Source organism: Dreissena polymorpha, unplaced genomic scaffold, assembly GCF_020536995.1.
Source record: "Dreissena polymorpha isolate Duluth1 unplaced genomic scaffold, UMN_Dpol_1.0 chrUn075, whole genome shotgun sequence".
Taxonomy (NCBI): domain Eukaryota; kingdom Metazoa; phylum Mollusca; class Bivalvia; order Myida; family Dreissenidae; genus Dreissena; species Dreissena polymorpha.
In genome coordinates this window covers 106,399-130,659 of record NW_026273389.1, presented here as the reverse complement: position 1 = coordinate 130,659, position 24,261 = coordinate 106,399, and the positions used below count along the sequence as shown (strand labels likewise).

The following is a 24,261-nucleotide window of genomic DNA, read 5'->3' as shown; positions in this document are numbered from 1 at the left end:
ATAAAAAGATATCATGTTATTATTCTTTTTAGAAACCTTCAATGGGAATTTTAGGTATTTGGTTTAGGGGGAAAAACAATGCTTCTGAGATTGGAAGTGGGATCTAATATTGTTTCTAAATTTGATTTAAAAAAAAAACTATGGGTTCTGTCGGTTTGTCGTGGGGTTGTTCAGAGCAGGTTCCATGTAAGTTTGTGGAGTGCCACTTCTTACCACATTCCTCTAGGGATTTTATTAGCTCAGCTGTTTTCTGAGAAAAACCTGAGGTATTGTCATAGCCAGCTCATCTTCTGCCGTCCGCATCGTGCTAAAACTTAATTGTAGCTGCACCTTGATGAGTTCTACATGCCACACCCATATTTAGATCACTAGGTCAAAGGTCAAGGTCACTGTGACCTCTAATATACAACTTTAACACAGGCTCTAAAATCAAAGTGCTTCCACCACAAACTGTGAATCTTCATACACTAATGTAGATGCACTTGATGAGTTGTACACGCCACACCCTTTTGGGTCACTAGGTCAAAGGTCAAGGTCACTGTGACCTCTAATAATAAAACTTTAACAAGGCTCTAAAACAAAGCTTTCATTTATTCAAAACTGCTCCCACAGCCTATGCGGTGCTCTTGTTAAAACTGAAATGTATGAAAGCACTATGATGTTTAGTTTGACAAGAAAAAACCATTTTTCATAATAATCAATACAATAGGGTGAGTTTTTTTGCGTTTGAACATAGCTGACAAATCGAGGGGATTTGAGTGCTATTAGCCTCATTGTAGCCTAATTGTGACAAAGCTCTAGTTGTTTTTGTGCAGTTCAAAATACTGTTTAATAACCCTTTACCCACCACTTAGAAGCAGAGTGAAAATGGCCATGTGCAAACAGCATAAACCAGCACAGGCTGTGTGCAACTCAAATTCTGTTCAAGTTTTATGCTGTTTGCTGCTAATCAGTACCTAAGGTTTGGAGATGAAGCCTTAAAAACTTAAATCTAGTAAGAATGGTCTAAATTAAAATAACTTCTAAGGAAACTACCAATGCGTCAAAAATACCTATTTAGTGTTAAAGGGTTACCGGTAGATCTGTATCTAAGTGGTAAAGGGTTAAATACTTATCTAAGTGGTAAAGGGTTAAATACGTATATATGTGGTAAAGGGTTGGATACATATCTATGTGGTAAAGGGTTAGAAAACGTATCTCAGTGGTAAACGTTTAAAATGTATCTAAGTGGTAAATGGTTAAAATACAATATGTAAAGTGGTAAAGCGTTAAATACATATCTAAGTGGTAAAGGGTTAAATACGTATCTAAGTGGGTAAAGGGTTAAATATGTATCAAAGTGGTAAAGGAATAAAATATGTATTATAAGCGGTAAAGGGTTTAATATTATATCTTAGTGGTAAACAGTTAGATATGTATCTAAGGTGTTTAAAACGGTTAAATACGTATCTAAGTGAAAAGGGTTAAATACATATCTTAGTGGTAAAGAGTTAAATACATATCTTAGTGTGAAAGGGTTAATCACTTATATTTGTCAGCATGATATTTTGGTGTTGTTTTTATTATGCCCCCCTTCGAAGAGTCGGTTTGTCGGTTGGTCCGTCGGTCCGTCCACCGAATGGTTTCCTGATGCTAACTCAAGAACGCTTACACCTAGGATCATGAAACTTCATAGGTACTTGATCGTGAAGATGACCGCTATCGATTTTCAGGTCACTAGGTCAAAGGTCAAGGTCACGGTGACTCGAACCAGTAAAATGGTTTTCTGGATGATAACTCAAGAACGCTTACCCCTAGGATCATGAAACTTCATAGGTACATTGATCATGACTCGCAGATGACTCCTATTGATTTTCAAGTCACTAGGTCAAAGGTTCAAGGTCACAGTGACAAAAAACGTATTCACACAATGGACTCACAACACTGACAGCCCATATGGGGGGCATGCATGTTTTACAAACAGCCCTTGTTTTCAAAACACTTGTTCATGGAATCGTAAAATTGAAGATTTTTTATTTGAAAATAAAGCATTTGTGACGGTCATTTGAGCTGAGCTCTGGTGTGACTATATTCGTCTAAGACACAGTTGAAAATATATTTCTGGTATTTTACCAATGGGACTGAGAAAAACTTTTGTAAATCGCATCTTCTTTCATTCAGGTCGTTACGCCTTTTATAAGTTTAATCTAGATTGGAGGAACTATTAAATTTTTGTATTGCATTCTGTCTGTATTACTATGCAGGTTTTTTTTTAGAAAAAGGGAAGACGCTGGATAAAGGGGGAAAATAAAGTGTAAAAAAAGAGACATATTTTGGGAAGAAAGAATAAAAACTGTTTTAATCAATGTCTATAACTCATAACTATACTCTGATTTTAGGTGTTTTTTCACCACTGTCTGCGCCTCCGAAAAATGGAGGCATTCCCAAGTAAAACAGCTGCATTCCCAATCATATCTAGATGACAATTTTCCCAATACAATAAAGAAGTTTTCTGTCAAAATTATAAAAAAAAATGTTTACAAACACTAATGACATTTTGAGTGACTCCATTTATCCATTACGTTATATAGCATTCGCTTAATGACTTAGATGTAAGCACGTTTAGTTTGAGGATTCTTCTAACAACATTTACAGCATGAAGTGCGAATTTCCGCATAACTTTGCAAAAATAAAAGGAACCGCAAACTACTCATTCTAATCCAACTCCGCAGACGCTTATTTCTATTTTAAACGTGTTTTCGCGCGACCACCGTAAATTAGCTAGTATTGCGATGGATAAATAAGCAATCAAAATTAACAATATTCGATTAAAGCTTAAATAAATGCTAAAAATATATGTTTTGGTGAAAAATGATATTCTTGGAGGGGAAATTGTATTTTGAGTGGAACAAATTCTGGTAGAGGGAAAACGCTGACTATTGACGTCACTTTCTTAGTAAAAAACCCTGCTATTATTTGACTTTGAACTTACTTTTGACAGCCGACAACCATCTGAACCGGGGTTGGTTCATTCAGCCGTTCCACGAGAAGAACCCCAAGTGGCTTTGTGTAGCCGCGATATCCCTGCCCTTTGGCCACAATCTTGTTGTTCATGGACCAGCAGATCACGGCAGTCATCATCAACAGGAGAGAGAACAAACTGAAGGTTTGTCTAGTGTTAATGTTTGTTTTTAGTCACCTACCGGTAAAACCGGAGAGGGACTTATGGTTTGCGCTCTGTCTGTCTGTCTGTCAGTCTGTCCGTCACACTTTTCTGGATCCTGCGATAACTCAAAAGTTCTTCATATTTTGTTCATGAAACTTGAAACATGGACAGATGGCAATATGGACATTATGCATGTCATTTCATTTTATTCCTACGTCAAAAATTCTGGTTGCTATGGCAACAAATTGACTAGAAATACTGCTGAAAATGGTGGTTTTCTGGATCCTGCTATAACTTAAAAGTTCTTTATATTTGTTCATAAAACTTGAAACATGGATAGATGGCAATATGGACATTATGCACATCATTACAATTTGTTACTACATCAAAAAATTTTGTTGTTATGGCACAAATAAATATTTAAAAAATCTGACAATGGTGGAATTTCTGACAATGGTTGAGTTGGTAGGTGACATATATTGCTTGGCAATAGTCTTGTTTTGTTTGTTAATGTTTTGATTGTCGGCAGGAAGGTGTGTTAAGTGTATGTTTGTTGTTGTTATCAACAGGAAGGAAAAAAACTGAATGTTCGTCTAGTGTTTGTGTGTTGTTGTCAACAGGAAAACAAAATAAATGAAGGTTCCTGTAGTGTTTGCCAAGTCATAGTAGAAACAAAGGAAAGCAATCTGAAGGTTTGTGCAGTGTTTGCGTAGTCATTGTCAACTGGAAGTAAAACCAACTGAAGGTTAAATATTACATAGGCTAATCTGAAACAAAATTTAACGCTCATTCAAATCCTATTTTTCCCAAGACAGAAAGGATGTAGATACCACCTGGATCTCCTGCTCGTTATGGTTTTGTTCATCCTCAACTTGTCCACAGTGCAAAACTTTCTCTCCGGTACACTATTGCGACCCTTCATCTGGAGAACCCCAATTGCTTATCCCTTTACCACTTCAATATGTGTTTCATGCATTTGTAGTCCCTCAAAAGGTTAACTTTATTAAAGGCCTTTTTTACTAGATCCAAGTTTTAAAGGTGTTCAGTTCCCAACCCTTAGATACTGATAAGAAGCAAACAGCATAAAACCTGAACAGACTGCGATTTACTCACAGGCTGTTCTGGTTTTATGCTGTTTGCACATAGCCATTTCCACTAAGCTAATCCCAATATCTTCTTCCCACAGAAAGGGTGTGGCTACCACCTGGATCTCCTGATCGTTGCCATTCTCATTATTCTCAACTCTTTCCTGGGCCTGCCGTACTTTGTGGCAGCCACCGTCCTGTCCGTAAACCACGTGATGTCTCTGAAGAAGGAGTCCGAATGCACCGCGCCAGGCGAGAGACCGAAATTCCTAGGAGTCAGGTGGGCAGGCTATGTTTAGTTTAAACGTATATATTTAAGCTCGATAACATTTTAAGCCTAGGGCTTATTTATACCCATGTGAGGCTGTTTCCTGGCTTCCTTCAAAATATTGTTTCTGGTCAGGGCACTAGTTTTGATGATTGTATTGTACATGTACATTTCTTGTTAATAAGAATAGTAGCAAAATCAAGATATAACCTTTTTAATAAATTTCACATATGAGAATGATAATTATATCAACAATAATAATGATTACGTTTACTCATTGTGTCTGTTTAGGGCAACATTGCACCGTGTTGCGCCAAATTCACAATGACATCAGCAGGGTGGGATGTAAAGAAAAACCTTTGATTTGCCTCACATTTTTGTATCATTCCCAACTATTGGTGATGGATACTTTTTCTGTTCATACGAAAATCATAAATATCACCATGATCTGGTTTGAAATTTGCAAACAAAACCCTTAAATGCTTTTATTTTGTAAATCAGCTGAATTCAACAGCTTAACACTTTATACCTAAAGACAATGTTTGGATATGCTGAATGAAGTAGGTGCCATGGCTCATATTTATTCTCCCCTCACAGAGAGCAGCGGGGTGACAGGTGTTGCCATCTTTATGATGATCGGACTGTCCGTATTAATGACGGGTGTTCTTAAGGTATGTGCCTATTTTCATTTTAAGTGAATAACACATTTATGTTTGCCTAGTATGCAATTTTTGTGCATGCTTCATGGGGATATAATATTTTCTATATTAGCTGTGATATGAAACATTTTATCATTCACCAAAATTCAACAAATAGTCTTTTTTTTACATATTGGGTGTTCCTGTTAATGTTCCTATAGAATTTAACTGGACCTTGATTTGTTCTTAAAAGAGGCCAAATATCACAGAGTAATGCATAACAGATGAAAATTAATGCATTTATGGTCATGTTTTCAGTACATCCTGATGCCCATCTTCTTTTTCAGTACATCCTGATGTCCATCCTCTATTTCAGTACATCCTGACGTCCATCCTCTATTTCAGTACATCCTTATGTCCATCCTCTATTTCAGTACATCCTGATGTCCATCCTCTATTTCAGTACATCCCGATGTCAATTGCACTATTTTAGTGCATCCCAGTTAGCATCCTCTATTTCAGTACATTCTGGTATCCATCCTCTATTTCAGCAAAACTCAATGCCCATCCTTTTTAGCTCACCTGTTTGCTCAGTGAGCTTTGGTGATCGGTCTCTCTGTCCGTCGTCCGTCCGTCTGTTAACATTTGTTCGTAAACACTCTAGAGGCCACATTTATTGTTCGAATCTTCATGAAACTTGGTCAGAAGCTTCGTACCAATGAAATCTCGGGTCGAGTTTGAAACTGGGTCGTGCCGGGTCAAAAACAAGGTCACTAGGTCAAATAAAAAAGAAAAAACTTGTAAGCACTGTAGAAGTCACATTTCATTGCCCAATCGTCATGTAACTTTGTCAAAATGTTTGTCTTAATGATATGTTGGTTGAGTTCAAAAGTGATTCTGGTCCGTTGAAAAAACATGGCCGCCAGTGGGCGGGGCAGTTTCCTTACATGGCTATAGACAAACCTTGTAAACACTATAGAAGTCACAATTTTGGCCCAATCATCATGAAAGTTGATCAAAACATTGGTTTTATTTATATGTCGGACGAGTTCGAAAATGGTCCAGATCGGTGAAAAAACATGGCCCCCCTGTGGGCGGGTCATTTTTCTCTAAATGTATATAGTGAAAACATGTGAACACTCTAGAAGTCACATTTTTTTACCAATTTTCATGAAATTTGGGTCAGAACATTTTTTTCCTGGATACAAGAGTTGAGTTGGAAAATGGTTCCAGTCAGTTGATAAACATGTCAGGGGGGGGGGGGCAGGGCAGTTTTCTTATATTATATAGTAAAAAAAAAGCTTGTGAACACTCTAGAAGTCACATTTTTTGCCCAATCATCATGAAACTTGGTGAAAAGATTGGTTTTATATATATATCTCAGATGAGTTTGCAAATGGTCCCGATGGGTCAATAAACATGCCTGCCAGGGGGGTGGGGCAGTTTTCCTTATGTGACTATTTAGAGAGAAACCTTGTGATCGAACACTATGGGAGTCACATAGTTTGCCTAATCATCGTGAAACTTTGTCAATACATTGGTTTTATTGATTTCTTGGATAAGTTGGAAAATGGCTTAGATCGGTGAAACAAACTTTTTATCTCACCTGATTGTTTTAGGATTGGTCTTTGTCGGCTGTCAGTCCGTCCACATTTGGTTTGTAAACACTCTAGCATTCACATTTCTCAAGCATTCTTTATCAAAGTTGCTGAAAGATCTCAGGCAAGTTTGATGATAGGTCACCATTTCAAATCTTACAAAAACAAAAACACTCCCCACGCCAGAGTTTTGGTTCAATAATGATGAAACTTGACCAGGATGTTTGTCTGGTCAATATCTAGGTCAAGTTTGACATTAGGTAAAGATTGAATGAACCGACTCCTCTCAGGTGAGCAAACTAGGGCCAACTTGGCCCTCTTGTCTTGATGAAATCTGGGTAGGGATTGTATTTGGGTCATCTGGGGTTAAAAACTAGGTCACTAGGTCAAATAAAAGAAAAACCTTGTGTAGACAATAGAGGTCACAGTTTTCATCAGATCTTAATTAAATATTGTCAGAATGTTTGTCTTGTTCAAATCTGTGTTGGGATTGAATTTGGGTCATCTAGGGTAAAAAACTAGGTCACTAGGTCAATTAAAAAATACATTTTTTGTAGACAGTAGAGGTCACAGTTTTCATCCAAACTTAATTAAATTTGGCCAGAATGTTAATCTTGATGAAATCTGGGTTGGGATTGTGTTTGGGTCATCTGTGGTCAAAAACTAGGTCACTAGGTCAAATCATAGAAAAACCTTGTAAAGACTTGATCTTGATGTAGTTTGGTCAGAATGTTTATCTTGATAATATGTGATTTTGGATCGTATATGGGTCATCTGGGGTCAAAAATTAGGCCACCGGGTCAATTCTAGTAAAACCTTGTGTAGATGAAAGAGGTCACAGTTTTCATCACGTCTTAATGACATTGTGTCAGAATGTGTTTATTAATGAAATCTTTCTTGGGATTGTATATGGGTCTGATAGAATTTAAGTTGATGTAGCAAGGTTAGTCAGGTGAGCGATTCAGGGCCATCATGGCCCTCTTGTTTCAGTACATCCAGATGTCCATCCTCTATTTTGGTACATCCCGATGCCCATCTTTATTTCAATACATCCTAATGCCCATCCTCTATTTCAGAACATCCTGATGCCCATCATCTATTTCAGTACATCCCGATTGCCATCCTGTATTTCTCTACATCCCAACGGCTTTCCTCTATTTCAGTACATCCCGATGCCCATCCTCTACGGTGTGTTCCTGTTTATGGGTATCGCGTCTCTTAAGGGGATGCAACTCGTCAACCGCATCATGATCCTTTTTATGCCCATGAAATATCAGCCTGACTACATCTACCTGCGTAACGTCCGCATACGCAGGGTCCATTTCTTTACATTCATTCAGGTGAGTGCACTTCTTCACTTTCATCCAGGTGAACATATTTAGATTGACTTTAAACATCTCTTCTCTTTCTTTAAGGTGAACACATTAAGGATGCCTTTGAAATTACATTTTGCTCTTGCTTATTATGGGCCCTTCATTTACATTATCACAATTTTAACATGCACATTTTGAAGGCTTTTCATATATATTAGTGTAAATATTTTTAAAAAATGCGGGAGATGAGTGGTAAAATTTTAGTACAATTTTATTGATTTAAATAATGATCTTTACTTCTCTTCTTCATTAGAAAAAGTGCTTAAAATACTGATGTGTATTTAAGTATAGTAAGTACATGTCTGTTTTCAGGTTGCGTGCCTGGCGTTGCTGTGGGTTATCAAGGAAGTGAAAAGCATATCTATTTTGTTCCCTATCATGGTATGTTTTTTAATCTCACTTAAATTGTATCTTACAAAACGATCCAATCAGAGCTTTGATTGAAAATATATATTAAGCAATTCAGAGCTTTAATTGACAATATATAAAATCACTCAGAGCTTTGATTTACAAGAAATTATGCCATTCAGAGGTTTTGATTGACATTAAGCCATTCAGAGCTTCCATTGAAAATATAAAATTAGCCATTCAGAGCTTTGATTGACATTTAGCCACTCAGAGCTTTGATTGACAATATATTTAGCCATTCAGAGCTTCGACTAAAAATATAAAATAAGCCAATCAGAGCTTTGATTGACAATATATAAATAGCCATTCAGAGCTTCAATTTACAATATATTTAGCCATTCAGAGCTTTGATTGACAATATATTTAACCATTCAGAGCTTCGACTGAAAATATAAAATTAGCCATTCAGAGCTTCAATTTACAATATATAAATAGCCATTCAGAGCTTCAATTGACAATATATTTAGCCATTCAGAGCTTTGATTGACAATATATTTAGCCATTCGGAGTTTCGATTGACAACATATTTAGCCATTCAGAGCTTTAATTGACGATATATAATTAGCCATTCAGAGGTTTGATTGACAATATATTTAGCCTTTCAGACCACCTTGTCATCACCTTGGCGTCGGCGTCCCGTTAAGTTTTGCGTTTAGGTCCACTTTTCTCATTAAGTATCAATGCTATTGCATTCAAACTTGGTACACTTACTTACTATCATGAGGGGACTGGGCAGGCAAAGTTTGATAACTCTGGCATGCATTTTGACAAATTATGTGCCTTTTTTATAGTTATAAAATTGAAATTTTTGTTTAAGTTTTGTGTTTAGGTCCATTTTTATTCCTTAAGTATCAAAGCTATTGCTTTCACACTTGCAACACTTACTAGCTATCATAAGGGGACTGTGCAGGCAAAGTTATGTAACTCTGACTGGCATTTTGACAGAAATATTATGCCCTTTTTATACTTACAAAATTAAAAATTTGGGTTAAGTTTTGTGTTTAGGTCGATTTTATTCCTTAAGTATCAAAGCTATTGCTTTCATACTTGCAACACTTACTAACTATCATATGGGGACTGTGCAGGCAAAGTAATGTAACTCTGACTGGCATTTTGATGGAATCATGGGCCCTTTATACTTAGAATATTGAAAATTTGCTTAAGTTTTGTGTTTGGTCCACTTTACCCCTAAAGTATCATAGATATTGCTTTGATAGCACTCGCAAACTATCATAAGGGGACAGTAAAGGATAAGTTGCATAACTCTGGTTGTCATTTTAATGTCATAAATACTGACCTGCTATCTCATGCTTCTCCTTTCCAAGGGGAATTAACTCATCCGGAATTTTAACAGGGAATCCGCCACCCCAATACCGTAATACAGGCAAGGTTAAACATAGTGCAATGCAACCTAGCCAAAAATCGGTAAACAACCCTCAATATTCTTTCCGGATCCACCAGGTATATACGTGTCTTTTATGGCTTTGAATTAAAAATTCTTTTTCGATTTATTTCACTTGGTTGATTGGGGTTTTGAAAAGATAAATTGTGTTATTTATCTGTTTATTTCTCATTCGGATTTATTTATGTGGATTTAATGGATTTTACTTCATTTGTAAAGGTAAGCCATGCTTGTTTTTATCAAAGACCTATAGCATACACAGATTGGAAACTTCGCGCCTTATCGGGCTATCTCGCGGCGGGGTCACGTGGTTGAGAAACTGATAAGAACACTTTGGATCAGCCGACGATTTATTCCATAAATCAATCGGGTGAGTCCGAAGATAGCAGATGTATCACGATTGCGATAAGATAGCGACGTGTCCAGTAGCAACGGCTACGATTATCGAGCAAAGTTATGCGAAAATGTTACGGCGCTATAGAAAGGCGGCTGTAACTTGGTCAATAATGATCCGATTTTTATAAAATAAAGTTTCATTGAAACATGAGAAATTATGCCTTAACAAAATCTTGATTCTATCTTAAATCAAGAATTTATAATGCCGCGATCGTTAAAGTAATAGCGCTATAAGAATTTCCAAATCGCGGCGAGAATGCCGTTGAATAATTTATTTCAAAGGCTTTTGCTGATAACATTTTCACTTTATACATGTTTAATTCAAACATTTAAAACCTAATAAAATAATATTATTTCAAAATGGATAGATATATGTGGACACATAGATCTAGGTCTCTGATAAAAACAACATTACAGTATAATAAATGCTATGATCGTTCGATCCAAAAACGGTTTCAGTAAGTCTTATTTCAATATTGATTCTGTGGAATTTGTCAATGTTTTAATTCTCTATTTTTTATTTAGATCTTATTCATGAGTTATAGGTTATTAAAGTTTTGTTTGTAACCAAGTTTTTTTCTATTGGTAATTAATAAAAGCTCTAAATGTCATGGACTAGGATTTCGCGAAAAGAAAAAAAAACATTTCACACGCGTGTTAATTGTCGGATCAATTAGCGAACTGAAGGAGATGTTATGTTTGTATGAAAAATGACAAAGGTTTTAACAATGAACCAAAGCACGTTTGACGACAGGTGTGTACAATAGGGTATATGAGCTAAAAATTGTACCAACTTTGTACAAGGCCCAAATCCTTTAAAATGAACATTTTCCTCCAGTTTGTTTAATTCAAACCTAGATAACCATATCACCAAGCATAAAAATCTGACTTTATCTATTTGGGATGAAAAATTAAAAAGTTTATCAAAAAGAACAAAAACACGTTTGACAGCAATCGTGTACAACAGAGGAAAAAAGCTTAAAATTGTACCAACATTGTATAAGGCCAAATCCTTTAAATTGAACATTTTCTTCTACGTTTTTGTAATTTATACTTAGATTAACATCTCTCCTAGCATAAAAATCATACTTCAACGATTTGGGATGAGAAATAGAAAAGTTAAAAAAAAGAAGAAACAAACCACTTTGGCGACAGGTGTGAACATGATTGAATGAAATAACAGTATAAAATTGTACACAGGCAAAATCCTTTAAAATGCCTTATTTTCGTCTACTTTTTATAACTCATACCTACATCTCACCAAGCATAACCATCTTAAACAATCTGTGATGAGAAATGAAAAAGTTTTTGAAAAAAAAACGTTTGGGCCTTTCAATTTTTAAAAAATTATCGAAAATGAACAAATTCATTGTTCTCTTACAATTTCCGATAAATTAATAATACATAAGAATAATAACTACCAAAACCTGAAGCATTATCAACAAAGAAAATAAAAACTTATTTTTATTTACACCAAAAAATATTCAATATGTCTGTTTGCGGCGACCGACTTTGCCCATAATTGATTGCTTTAAAACAAAATGGCCGACCGTAGCTGTAACAGGGAAGAATCTACAGGTACACCGGCACCTCTAAAATCGATGTCACGTGACCCGCGTCCGCCGTTAGATATTATCGCATATCGCTAACGCGAAGACGAGTTTCCAATCTGTGTTATCTATAGGTCTTTGTTTTTATCGAACAATGGTTTATTTCTACCATGCTGGGTGTTTTCAGGCGCAAACGACCACGTGCAAAACGTGCTCTTCTAATTCATTGCTAGAACGTGCAAAGCATGTTCTTCTAATGTGTTTCGAGATCGTGCAAAGCGTGTTCTTCTATTGACAGATTGTTGATCATTTGCCATTGTGTGCAATAATGATTTTAACGTTCCGTATGACAATCTAATTAATCATCTTATTATTATTTATCTGTTTTGAATTAAACTTTTGTTTAATTTATGATCTACGGCAGTATTATTATAATTTTCATTATGGTCAAATAATGATTTTATGTACTGTATGATAATCTGGTCTGTGATCAGATTATCGTTGAATATGTTTTGCTCTTGTTTTTCATGTATTCGACTACATGATGGTCGTAGAAACAAGAGTGGATAAATACCCGGTGACTACGCAGACCATTGATGACAAGTTGCAGCATCAGTCACCGGGTATCGGGCACGATGGCGACCGTACTATGCTAAGTCTCTTAGACAGTCGGTCAACATCAGACCATATGGCGACACCCGTAAGCCGGTCTTTGCCCAATGGCATTGGTCAAAGACATGGACCAATGCCGGACCATTTGGCATCCGCCATACGGTCATTATCCGGTGACAACACTGGTCATGATATGACCGATACGTCACCGGGGACGTTGATCACGGACCTTTGGCTCTGCATTGATCGACGTCTGACCGACTGATCCGGTCATGATATGACCGGCCGGTCACCGGTCCGGTTCAGTCATGATATGACCGGCTGGTCATTGGTCCGGTCCGGTCAAGATATTACAGGCTGGTAATCGGTCCGGTCCGGTCACCGGTCATATCACCGATCCGGTCATGTCACCGGTTCGGCCATTGATCACCGGTCATGTCACCGGTCCGGTCATGTCACCAGTCTGGTCACCGGTCCGGTCATTGATCGCCGGTCCGGTCACCTGTCATGTTACCGGTACAGTCATGTCACTGGTCCGGTCACCGGTCCGGTCATTGATCACCGAGTAGATATCGGACACGCTCTTCTTCGTTGAGCAATTCTCATCGTCGCGGCTCTCGTAAGCGATCACGTCGTCACTCACGGAGACGGTATTCTAGAAGATCTCGGTGTCATCGCAGCCGATCCACATCTCGACATCGCAGGAAACGTGGACGTCGTCAACCTTCACTTCATCAGACTCCATTGAGCACAACATGATAGTTATCAAACAAACCTCTCCTTCATTGAGCAGTTCTGGGCGTTGATACGCTCGTAAGCGATCACGTCAACGCTCACGGAGACAATATTGTAGGAGACAATAATCCCAGCGTAGCCGAACAATAATTCGGCATTGCAGTTATTTGGGATGTCTCCACTTCTCACGTAGGCGTTAATGAACCTACTGGTTATATCGACGTTCTGCATTTTATTCCTTTAGGGATATCATGTCTCCATTCCACGTGTGATGGTTTTTCTTATGGCATCCACACATGTTTCAGTCACCAAGCCGTATTTGTATACGAACACTAGTTCGTTTAACTTTCAGACTTCGGGATAAGGTGTTCTTTTCTCCACTACGACTACATGGACACTTTATGCCTATTAATACTGATAATCTACCGTTGTTTTCCGCTTAACATTATCACATGACTGCGTGAATGGTCATTCTTCTGTACCAGATATTTCCATTCTGACGCAGTTATATTATACTGGTCCGGTCCGATCAACGGACATCGGTCACCATTCATAGGTCATATCACCGATCACGGACAGAATAAGTTTCCCCTTGCTATGTATTGAATACTATATTTTATGGATTCAACAAACCAAATGACATTTTGTGTTTTTCAATACTGATGTTCTACTGGCGACCGTTGGTTACCAAATCATCTCCACTGACTTGGTCTATGGTTGATTTTCCTGACCAGCTATCCAGTCTGGTGCTGGTTATGACCTACTAATACTAGAAGATTATGAAATACCTATATATGTTATTTCTACTTCTATCTCAACCGGCTACATGCAGACTACTGGTCTTGCAGATAGATCGGCTGAAGCGGGCTCGGAATCTAGTATTGAGGTCGAACATTACTATTTGACCTCTATTAATTTATGTTCGAGACCCAAAGGATGAATTGTTTTAACCGCCTTTACCTGTCGGCTACATACTTTGCAGTCAGTGTCACGGAACAGTTGGGACACATAAGTGACGCTAGCAGGATTAGCAAGACGACATTTCTTATTGACTTCTGCTTTTCTATTGCTCCTACGACAGTGCATATTTTCAAGCTGATGGAATCATCAAGAGTTCGGATACATAGGATTGCCTATCACATTGACCGCATGACGGCTACAGTCTTGTAGATGGCTTGGAAGCTATTGAACTAAGATCTTTAATGCTAGAATCTTGAGGGACCTCATCTTAAAGTTCTACTTCTATTACACTTCTGGCCAAAACAGGCCGTCTTCCTATAACTGTTCGCATCTATCGGAATTCGTCCCGGTTAGGAGTCACCTGGAGTTTCACTTCTTTATATTGAAGTAAATGGATTAATCAAGTCAGAATTAAATACTTCCAAGCATTCTACCGGCAAGGGTGGGCCCCCTTAAGGTTACTCCTAGGGTTTTCACCTTTTTCTGCCATCACACCTCCGATTCTGGAGGTACCATTGTCAATCATTTTTTCCGTACTTGGCAAATCGATGACTTCACGACCTGTATCTCCAGGATTTTAAAGGCGCCTTTTATTGGTTCAAGAAGAGGCTATATACTGTAGATAGGTCATAAACATATAAGTGTTAAACACTTTCCTATTCTACTAATTTTCAAGTGTGTTGGGAGTGGGAAAGTTCAGCTTGCCGTGATTTCTTTCCCCACCCATCCTTGACTAATGGTTCCGGCCACCGGTCGGTATTTACCGGTCCGGTCACCGGTGTAACAGGCCATTTTTTCCCCCCTGGCCACTTTTTCCCCGGGGAAAAAAGGGACTAGTCCATTTTTTCCCCGGGGAAAAAGTGGCCTAGGCCAATTCTTCCCCCCCTAGTCCAATTCTTCCCCCCCCCCCCCTGATTTTTCATTTAATATATCATCTCCGTCTACACCTTTCGTCCAGTTTTTCCCCCCTGGCCAGTTTTCCCCCCCTAACATGTAAAAGTAGTTTTAATATCAGAATTTGATTGAGAGTTGCTAAAACTGCCTCCACCCCCTTATCTTTTATTTTACTAATCTTTTACATTTATATTTCACTTTTCTTCCAGTTTTTCTCCCCTGGCCAGTTTTCCCCCCTACCATGTACAAGTAGTTTTAATATCAGAATTTGATTGAGAGTTGCTAAAACTGCCTCCACCCCCTTATCTTTTATTTTACTAATCTTTTACATTTATATTTCACTTTTCTTCCAGTTTTTCTCCCCTGGCCAGTTTTCCCCCCTACCATGTACAAGTAGTTTTAACAACAGAATTTGATTGAGAGTTGCTAAAACTGCCTCCTCCCCCTTATCTTTTATCTTACTTATCTTTTACATTTATTCTTCACTTTTCGGACAGTTTTTCCCCCCATGGCAAGTTTTTCCCCCTTAACATGTAAAAGTAGTTTTAACAACAGAATTTAATTGAGAGTTGCTCAAACTGCCTCAACCCCCTTATCTTTTATTTTACTTCTGTTTTACATCATTTATTCTTCACCTTTCCGCAAAGTCCCCCCCCCCCCCTCTGAAAATTGGTCAGAATGTTCATCTCAATGAAATCTAGGTTAAGTTTGAAAGTGGGTCATGTTTGTTCCAAAACTAGGTCACCAGACCAAATCACAGAAAAGGTTAGTTAACACTCCAGAGGTCACTTTTAATACCAATCTTCATGAAAATTGGTCAGAACCTTCATCTCAATGAAATATAGGTTGAGTTTGAAAGTAGGTGATAGGTAGTCAAAAACTAGGTCATTAGGTCAAATTATAGAAAACTTTCTTTAACTCTCTAGATGTCATATTTTCTTCCTGATCTTCATGAAAATGGGTCACAATGTCCATCTCTATCAAATCATTACCTGAGTTTGGAAGTTGGTCATGTGCAGGCAAAAGCTAGGTTACAACTAAGTCAAATCATACAAAATGTTTGTTTGCAATCTAGAAGGAGTTTCAAGTGAGCGATACAGGGCCCTCTTGTTCATTCACTTTTAGGCCATTTTTCCCCCCTGGCCAGTTTTTTCCCCCTACCATTTGGTTTCGTTCCAAAGACCACTTTTATCTTTTGACAATTACTTTGGGGGGCGAGGGGGGAATTGGCCGAGGGGAGAAAAAGGGCCAAGAGTCATGTTGCTATTAATTCTATAAGTAGGGGGGGGGGGGGAAATTGGCCAAGGGAAGAAAAAAATGGCCAAGAGTCATGTTGCTATTAATTCTTAAAAAGGGACGGGGGAAAGATTGGCCGAGGGGCGAAAAAAGTGCCAAGAGTCATGTTGCAATTAATTCTTTAAGTAGGGGGAAAATTTGGCCAAGGGGGGGAAAGATTGGCCTGGGCTATTTTTTCCCTGGGGGAAAAAACGGCCAAGGCCAATCTTTCCCCGGGGAAAAGATGGCCTAGGCCAATTTTTCCCCGGGGAAAAACTGGCCGGGGGAAAAAATGGACCGCTACACCGGTCTTTCTGCTGAGACATCTTTCTTGCGTCCGTTTCAGCTTTATTTTTAAGTTAATTGTATTAATCTCGGGATTATTCAATGACACAGATTTCCATCTTTTTGTCATTATTTACCACTATTCAGTGGTGTCTAGACTAGAAGATTATTTTGGCCAAAATATAGTTTATTCTACCACAACCTTCCTTACATCTTATACAGATGTGAGCAGAGAAGGTTAGGGACGATCAAATAGAACAACGTTTATTGATTTCCTCAATTATGTGGTATCCTAATGAATATCACCTGCACATGTACATCTTGAAAAGCGAAAATTCTTTTGAGCTGTTTTTCATTTACAACTTTTTTCACGATTCCTTTGTGATGGTTTCAACTATCACACATCGGTCGTGGTTTACTTACAGACACGGAGGTGATCATATTATCACTCCTTGTATCTGGAAATCAGGAACTTACTCGTTCTTTGCAAGAACAACACATTTCTTCTATCGTCTTACTCATACCAGGTAGTTTCAACGCCCTGTTGGACGTTTTGTCTTGCAGTTCTTTCTGTCGAATTATTTTTCCGTTGGGTTCAAATAAATGTAATTGCGCATGCGCGGCAGTGATTTTGATTTGGCGTACAAAAATTGATGCATAGTATATCGAAGAACGTTGTTTATCATATAACACTAGTAATGAGCGTTATGCAATCGTAGATCGCAGTATATACCGGTATGCTGAACAACGTCAATAATGCAGTTCACAGAAATCGATCCAGCAGGGTGTGCGATTGTTATAGATACGTCCACTTGACATACATGTAAACTGGAATCTCTTGCCTTCTTGGTGAGTTTTTGGAATAACTGAGTTTTGCCATAATTTCATGCAATATACTTAATGAACCATGGGATTATGGTTCTACGACCTTTTAAGTGTCCTATACAATTATTTTCAGGAAATTTTTTCACAGGTCAAATATCATATCTCAGAGAGACATACATGTATATTTTTACTGATCCAAACATGTGCCACTACATGTCTGGCCATTATTTAGTTATCTCTACAGAAGAACGTTTTTCTGTTAGAGTTTCAATCCTTGTTACTTGTGCAAGGATAATTCCATCATAACTGTATAAAGGTTCTATGGAAATTCTTTTTTGACTGGGAATTCAAGAGCATAGTTATTACCTTAATCACTCTGCTAGATACAGAGAGGTTTTTCTCATCTTTTTCTTGATGATAAGAAATTTGTTTATATCTTCATCAAAGGATAAAGATTATGCTTTCGTATACCTTGTTTTTTGTAAGTAATCACAACTCTGTGCTGTCTTACCTATTTTGGAACTGATCCAAGCTATGGAACGTCAACACTATGTTTTTTCGTTCCTTTACCTTCTAAAGAGGTTTTGGCTTGTGTTACATGTATTGGGATGCTTAATGAGCTTCATATGAACCTTTTTCATCAAGCCTAGTAACAGTTCCAATATAATTTTAAGACGGTTTTCCTTCTTATTATGGCTTTAACCATACTGTGAAGTGAAATTCATGCATTTTCTGTTGAAAACGACCAATTCCAGTTGGATCTAATGTCGTCTTCACTTTGTTGTGTCAGCCAGGATTCCTTGCTTATTATCAAGTCCTGTATATGGCTTTTAAAGGATAGACTGAGGATAGACTGAGGATAAACTTCTATGGGCAATCGGGGCTTTGAAGTTCTATCTCAGCAGTGTTAGTCAGAAGTCCATTTGAGGTCTCAAAAGACACTCTTCATTTCCCTAAAAAAAGGGGGGGGGGAGAGATGCGTCTGCGGCTTCTATTTCTCGGGGTTAGACCTCGACTAAGGAAAGTTACTCTTATCTCCATCTAAGGATTCATTCCTTTTTAGGATCTGACCGCATGAATTAAGAGCTCTGTCTGTTTTGTGGGCATACATTAATTACACCCCACTTTTTGACGTGCTCTAAGCTGTTTTCTGGAAGAATCCGACCACCTTTGTCATCTTTTTATCTTCGTTTTCTGAAGTGCCAACAATACCATTTGTATATGTTTGGGCTTGTGGTTTCACTAACGGTAGTGTCTTCTTTACGACATAGACATATTACTTTGTCCGAGAAGTCATAATTAATACCGTTTTAACGAAGATTACTTGATAATTTGTTAAGGGTTTTGCTATTATTAGCTGATAACCCTGTTTCTGGGTTCTACTGTGTTGGGAAAATATATACGAACCTTCCCACCACAGGTGCAAAATCAGCATGATTCATTTTAATTATTAGATACTTACCTGCTATCGGTAAGTCCCACCTCCCACCCCGCTATTCGATTAATATTTTTGAATATATATTAAAAGAATATTGAGGGTTGGTTACCGATTTTTGGCTAGGTTGAATTGCACTATGTTTAACCTGGCCTGTATTACGGTATTGAGGTGGATGATTCCCAGTTAAAATTCCTGATGAGTTAATTCCCCTTGGAAAGGAAAAGCATGGGATTACCGGTAATTATTTAATAATTAAAATGATTTTTATTTAAAAAAAAATTTTTTACGGAATTATGGCCCTTTTTTGACTTAGTAACTTTGAATATATGGTAAAATTTTGTCTTTAGATCCACTTTACTTCTAAAGTATCAAGGCTATTGCTTTCAGACTTCAAATACTTTCATGCTATCATGAGGGTACTGTACCTGAATTTTACCTTGACCTTTGAATGACCTTGACTCTCTATGCAAATTATTAATTTTTTCTAAAATTGCAATAACTTCTTTATTCATGATTAGATTTGATTGATTTGATTTGAACAACTCTTACCTGACATACCACAATAGACTCCACCCAAACCATCCCCCCAAGCCCCCCCCCCCCCGATACCCCCCCAAAAAAGTTTTTTTTCTTAAAGATCATCTAATAAATGACCACCACACCCTAACACTATACCCCCAACCCCCCTCCCCCCCAATTTTTTTTAACATGGTTGAAAAACACAAATATTTGTTTGTATTATTTTATTTGTATTTCCCCCACTATAGTAGAGGGGGGCATATTGTTTTTGCCCTGTCTGTTGGTTGGTTGGTTTGCGCCAACTTTAACAGTTGCAATAACTTTTGCACTTTTAAAGATAGCAACTTGATATTTGGCATGCATATGTATCTCATGAAGCTGCACATTTTGAGTGGTGAAAGGTCAAGGTAATCCTTAAAGGTCAAAGGTCAAATATATGGGTCAAAATCGCTCATTTAATGTACACTTTTGCAGTATTTTCATATTCAAGATAGCAACTTGATATTTGTCATGCATGTGTATCTCATGGAGCTGCACATTTTGAGTGGTAAAAGGTCAAGGTCATCCTTCAAGGTCAGAGGTCAAAATTATGTGGACAAAACACTCATTTTATGAGTACTTTTGCAATATTGAAGATAGCAACTTGATATTTGGCATGCATGTGTATCTCATAGAGCTGCACATTTTGAGTGGTGAAAGGTCAAGGTCATCCTTTAAGGTCAGAGGTCAAATATATGTGGCCCAAATCGCTTATTTTATTAATACTTTTGCAATATTGAAGATAGCAACTTCATATTTGGCATGAATGTGTATCTCATGGAGCTGCATATTTTGAGTGGTGAAAGATCAAGGTCATCCGTCAAGGTCAAATATATGGGTCAAAATTGCTCATGTAAAGTCACTTCTGCTTGAAGCTAGCATTTTATACTTGAAATGCATGTGTATCTCATGGAACTGCACATTTTGAGTGTTGAAGGGTCAAGGTCAAGGTCATCCGTCAAGGTCAAACGTCATATAGGGGGACATTGTGTTTCACAAACACATCTTGTTGAAATACTGTCCAACCATCCCTCCAAAGACTCCCCCCCCCAAAAAAAAATTGCATTTTTTTGCATTTTTGGGAGAAAATGTAATAAATGACCACAGCCCACACTATACACCCCCTCCACTCCACCCCTCCTTCCTTTGTGATTGAAATGGAGATAGGTCCCTTCAATTTTAAAAAGAAAAATAGATGAGCGGTCTGCAACCGCAAGGCGGTGTTCTTGTTATTATATCTAGTGCTTTGAAAATATATTTAGCCATTCATAGCTTTCATTGACATTTAGCCACTCAGAGCTTTGATTAACAATATGTTTAGCCATTCAGAGCTTCGATTGATAATATATAATTAACCATTTAGAGCTTTGATTGACAATATATTCAGCTATTTAGAGCTTTGATTGAAATTATATTTAGAAATTCCTAGCTAAAGTTCATAATATATTTAGCAAGTGACAAATCTGTTTTCTCTTTTATGTGTTTGCAATGTGTTTCATCTGCAAGGCTGGTTTCTTGTTTTGGCAGTGGTTTTCATCCGCCTGCCAGGTTTCTTTTTCAGGTATTTGCCATGTGTTTTATCCGTAAGGCTGCTTTCTCTTTCAGGTGTTGGCAATGTGTTTCATCCGAAAGGCACTCGACTGGGTGTTTACTCAGAACGAGCTCAAGTTGCTCGATGACATTATGCCGGAGATCAGCCTGCGTGAGAAAGACGACAAGAAGAAGGAGGAGGAGGCCGTGCTGAGACAGGAAGAGGTAACGTACTATATAATCTTTATGATTTTTAGCACATCTTTTTTTTGGAAAAAAAAAAGAGTTGTTGTCAGCACCTGAGCGTCCGCGTCTGCATCTGCGTCCGGTTAAGTTTGGTGTTTAGGTCCACTTTTCTCATAAAGTATCGAAGCTATTGCATTCAAACTTGGTACACTTACTAACTAACATGAGGGGACTGGGCAGTAAGTAAGATAATTCTGGCTGGCATTTTGACAGAATAATGTGCCCTTTTTATACTCAGAAAATTGAAAATTTGGTAAAGTTTGTGTTTAGTTCCACTTTATTCCTAAAGTATCAAAGCTTTTGCTTTCAAACTTGCATCACTTACTAACTATTATAAGTGGACTGTGCAGGCAAAGTTATGTAACTCACTGGCATATTGAGAGAATTACGGCCCCTTTATACTTAGAAAATTGAAAATTTCGTTAAGTTTTGTGTTTTGGTCCACTTTACTCCGAAAGTATCATAGCTTGTAACACTCGCTAACTATCATAGGGGACTGAACAGGACAAGTTGCATAACTCTGGTTGGCATTTTAATGTCATAAACACTTACCTGCTATCTATTAGCTACACCTTTTTAAGGTGGGTTATCTCATCCAGAAATTAATCAAGCACAGGGAACGTTCCACCTTCATAACGAAAGTATATCAGGTTAAACATAGAATAATGTAATCTCACCAGAAATCAAGAACTGCAACTCATCTTCCGTTTCTGGATCACCATCCATGCACGCCATGTTTGGTGTCAGGATTGAAAATTGGATTTCCTTTCCTTTCTGCATGGTGGTTCGGCTTATTTGAGGGATATATTGATTTATTTGATAACAAATGTACTGTTTGCGGTTCATGGGATGATGACGCTTGGCACAAAGCGAATCGTCGGAGAACTTTCCTGAGCTGTAAATGTGCAGACGAACCTCCGTCAGAGGATAAATACCCGGTGACTTTGCAGACCAATGATGACAAGTTGCAGCATTAGTCACCGGGCATCGGGCAAGATGATGACCGTACTGCGCATATTGCTGTCAGTCGGTGAACATCTGACCATATGGCTACTCCCAATCGCCGGTCATTGCCCAAGGACATTGGTCAGGGACATCCACCAATGTCTGACCATATGGCAGCCGCCATACTTCGGTCATTATCCGGTAACAACACTGGTCATGATAAGACCGGTACGTCACCGGGGACTGGTCCATGGCACCGGTCACCGGGGACCGATCACCGTTGACTGGGTTTTTCACCGTGGACCAGTCCATGGCACCAGGGACCGGTCCGGTAACCGGTCCATGGCACCGGACAACGATCAAAAATAGATGGTGTTCTTTATCATCTGACTATTCTTCCTCCTCTTCCTCTTCTTAGTCGAATGATTCTTCGTCGTCAACGAGTACAGACAATAGCGGTAGACGTCAGACACGCTCTCCTTTATCAAGCAGTCCTCATTCCCGGCATTGATATGCTCGTTATCAATGCTCACAGAGACGCTGCTCTAGTTGACGTCATTCCATTTGCAGCCGATCTAGTTCTCGGCATTGCAGGGATAAAGGTCGCTGACAAGCTTCACATAGGCATTGTCGTTCCGACTGTTCTTATCGGTCACAGTACTATCCTTTTTCAAAGAATGGTAATGTTTCCATGACATCAACACAGGTTGCAGTGACTGGTCCCAAAATTCAGGCCTTGAGTTATGGTGTTCATCTCACCACTACGGCTACTTTGTCTGCACCACGGGTATCTTTTACGTTACCTAGTCGTGTAACCCCTGCTGAAGCATCGTCAAATCCTGACACATAGTGGGTTCAAGATTCTTTTGGACAATTTCTACCTGTCAATACTGATAATGAACCGTCAACTTCCGGTGTTAATTATCAGTGTGTTGACTTTGTGGATGGTCATTCGTCTTTACCAGATAATCACAATCTGGTACAAGATAATCTTCCTGTCAATGCCACTTACGTTCCCGCCCATTCTATGCACACTGCTAGTGTTGTAGTGAGTGAGGCTGAATCAGATGCAGAGGCAAACATTGAGTTTGATCAATATTTGGCTTCTATAACCAGATCTATGAACTTATGTTTCAGATTCTTGGTAAATATTATTGTCCACGACCTGCTGAGCTGTCTACAAATTCGACGATCTCTGTCACGGAACAATTTGTTCGCACAATTGATCCCAACAGGGTTAGTAAGGCGAGGTCTCGTCTTGACCCACACCTTCCTATTGGTGCTACTGCTTTGTCTGTTTTTCAATCATTGGAATCATTGTGGAAAGTTCCTAAAGATCTTTCTGATCCTAAACATCATGAAGGTAGTAGAAGCTACAAGTCTCCGGTACCAGATCCAATTTCTGGCTTGGATTTTTCCAAACTACCGGTTCAGGATCCTGACATCAACAAGCTTTTTTTTACTATGCCTAGTACTTCAAATCCTGTTTCTATTCCTTACTCCATGTTGGAAAACTGGGAATGGTGGGAACGCAGATCATTAGGTCTTACAAGCCAGATAGACTTCATGTTAGCGACAATTTTGCAGTTGGTTTGTGATTGGTCGGACCTCATTCCTTTTCAGGATTTCACTTTCGTGGAAATAAATTTCTTGTCCAATATCAATCGGGTCAGAGTGTCACGTCAACGTATATCAGACCTTCGGTAGAAGGTCAAATGGGTTTTGTCCCAATCTCATATAACAGCTCAAGAATTCCTCTCTCTGAACGGTATCCTGAGCTTAGTTGCATACTTTGTGCAGTTGGGATGTCTGTTCCTACGTCCACTTCAGGATTACCTCTCAGTTTGTTGGAAATGGTCTACAGACAATCTGTTATCACAGATTCCATTTCTTCCGGACTTAGTACCTCATCTTCAGTGGTGGTTAGACGAGGACACTCTTGGCAGGAGTACCCCTTTTTCCTCTGCAACCATCTTTATTCCTAATGACGGACGCGAGCAAGGAAGGGTGGGGTGCTCATCTGCAACCACTCAGTCTGATAATATCAGGATTGTGGTCTCATCAGGAGTCACATCTGCATATCAACAATCTAGAA

At 38.5% G+C, this 24,261-nt stretch overlaps 2 protein-coding genes across 4 annotated transcripts in view; both read left to right on the top strand.

Moving 5' to 3' along the window:
* Window positions 1-2,936: 2,936 nt before the first annotated feature.
* On the top strand, window positions 2,937-8,035 carry LOC127863993 (electroneutral sodium bicarbonate exchanger 1-like; the record flags this gene model as incomplete). Its single annotated transcript, XM_052403667.1, is given in 5 exon segments — window positions 2,937-3,056; window positions 3,058-3,145; window positions 4,332-4,510; window positions 5,096-5,169; window positions 7,898-8,035. Coding segments are annotated over 4 exon segments (460 nt in total), but the record flags the coding sequence as incomplete, so codon positions are not given.
* The window catches only part of LOC127863991 (electroneutral sodium bicarbonate exchanger 1-like), a 38,731-nt gene continuing 22,368 nt past the window's right edge, over window positions 7,899-24,261 (top strand). For all 3 annotated transcript variants that reach the window (XM_052403665.1, XM_052403664.1, XM_052403663.1), the window contains exons 1-3: window positions 7,899-8,074; window positions 8,420-8,488; window positions 21,051-21,200. In XM_052403665.1, coding sequence (XP_052259625.1) covers window positions 7,907-8,074; window positions 8,420-8,488; window positions 21,051-21,200 — 387 coding nt within the window. In that variant the 5' untranslated portion in view covers window positions 7,899-7,906. The remainder of the gene's footprint in view (window positions 8,075-8,419; window positions 8,489-21,050; window positions 21,201-24,261) is intronic.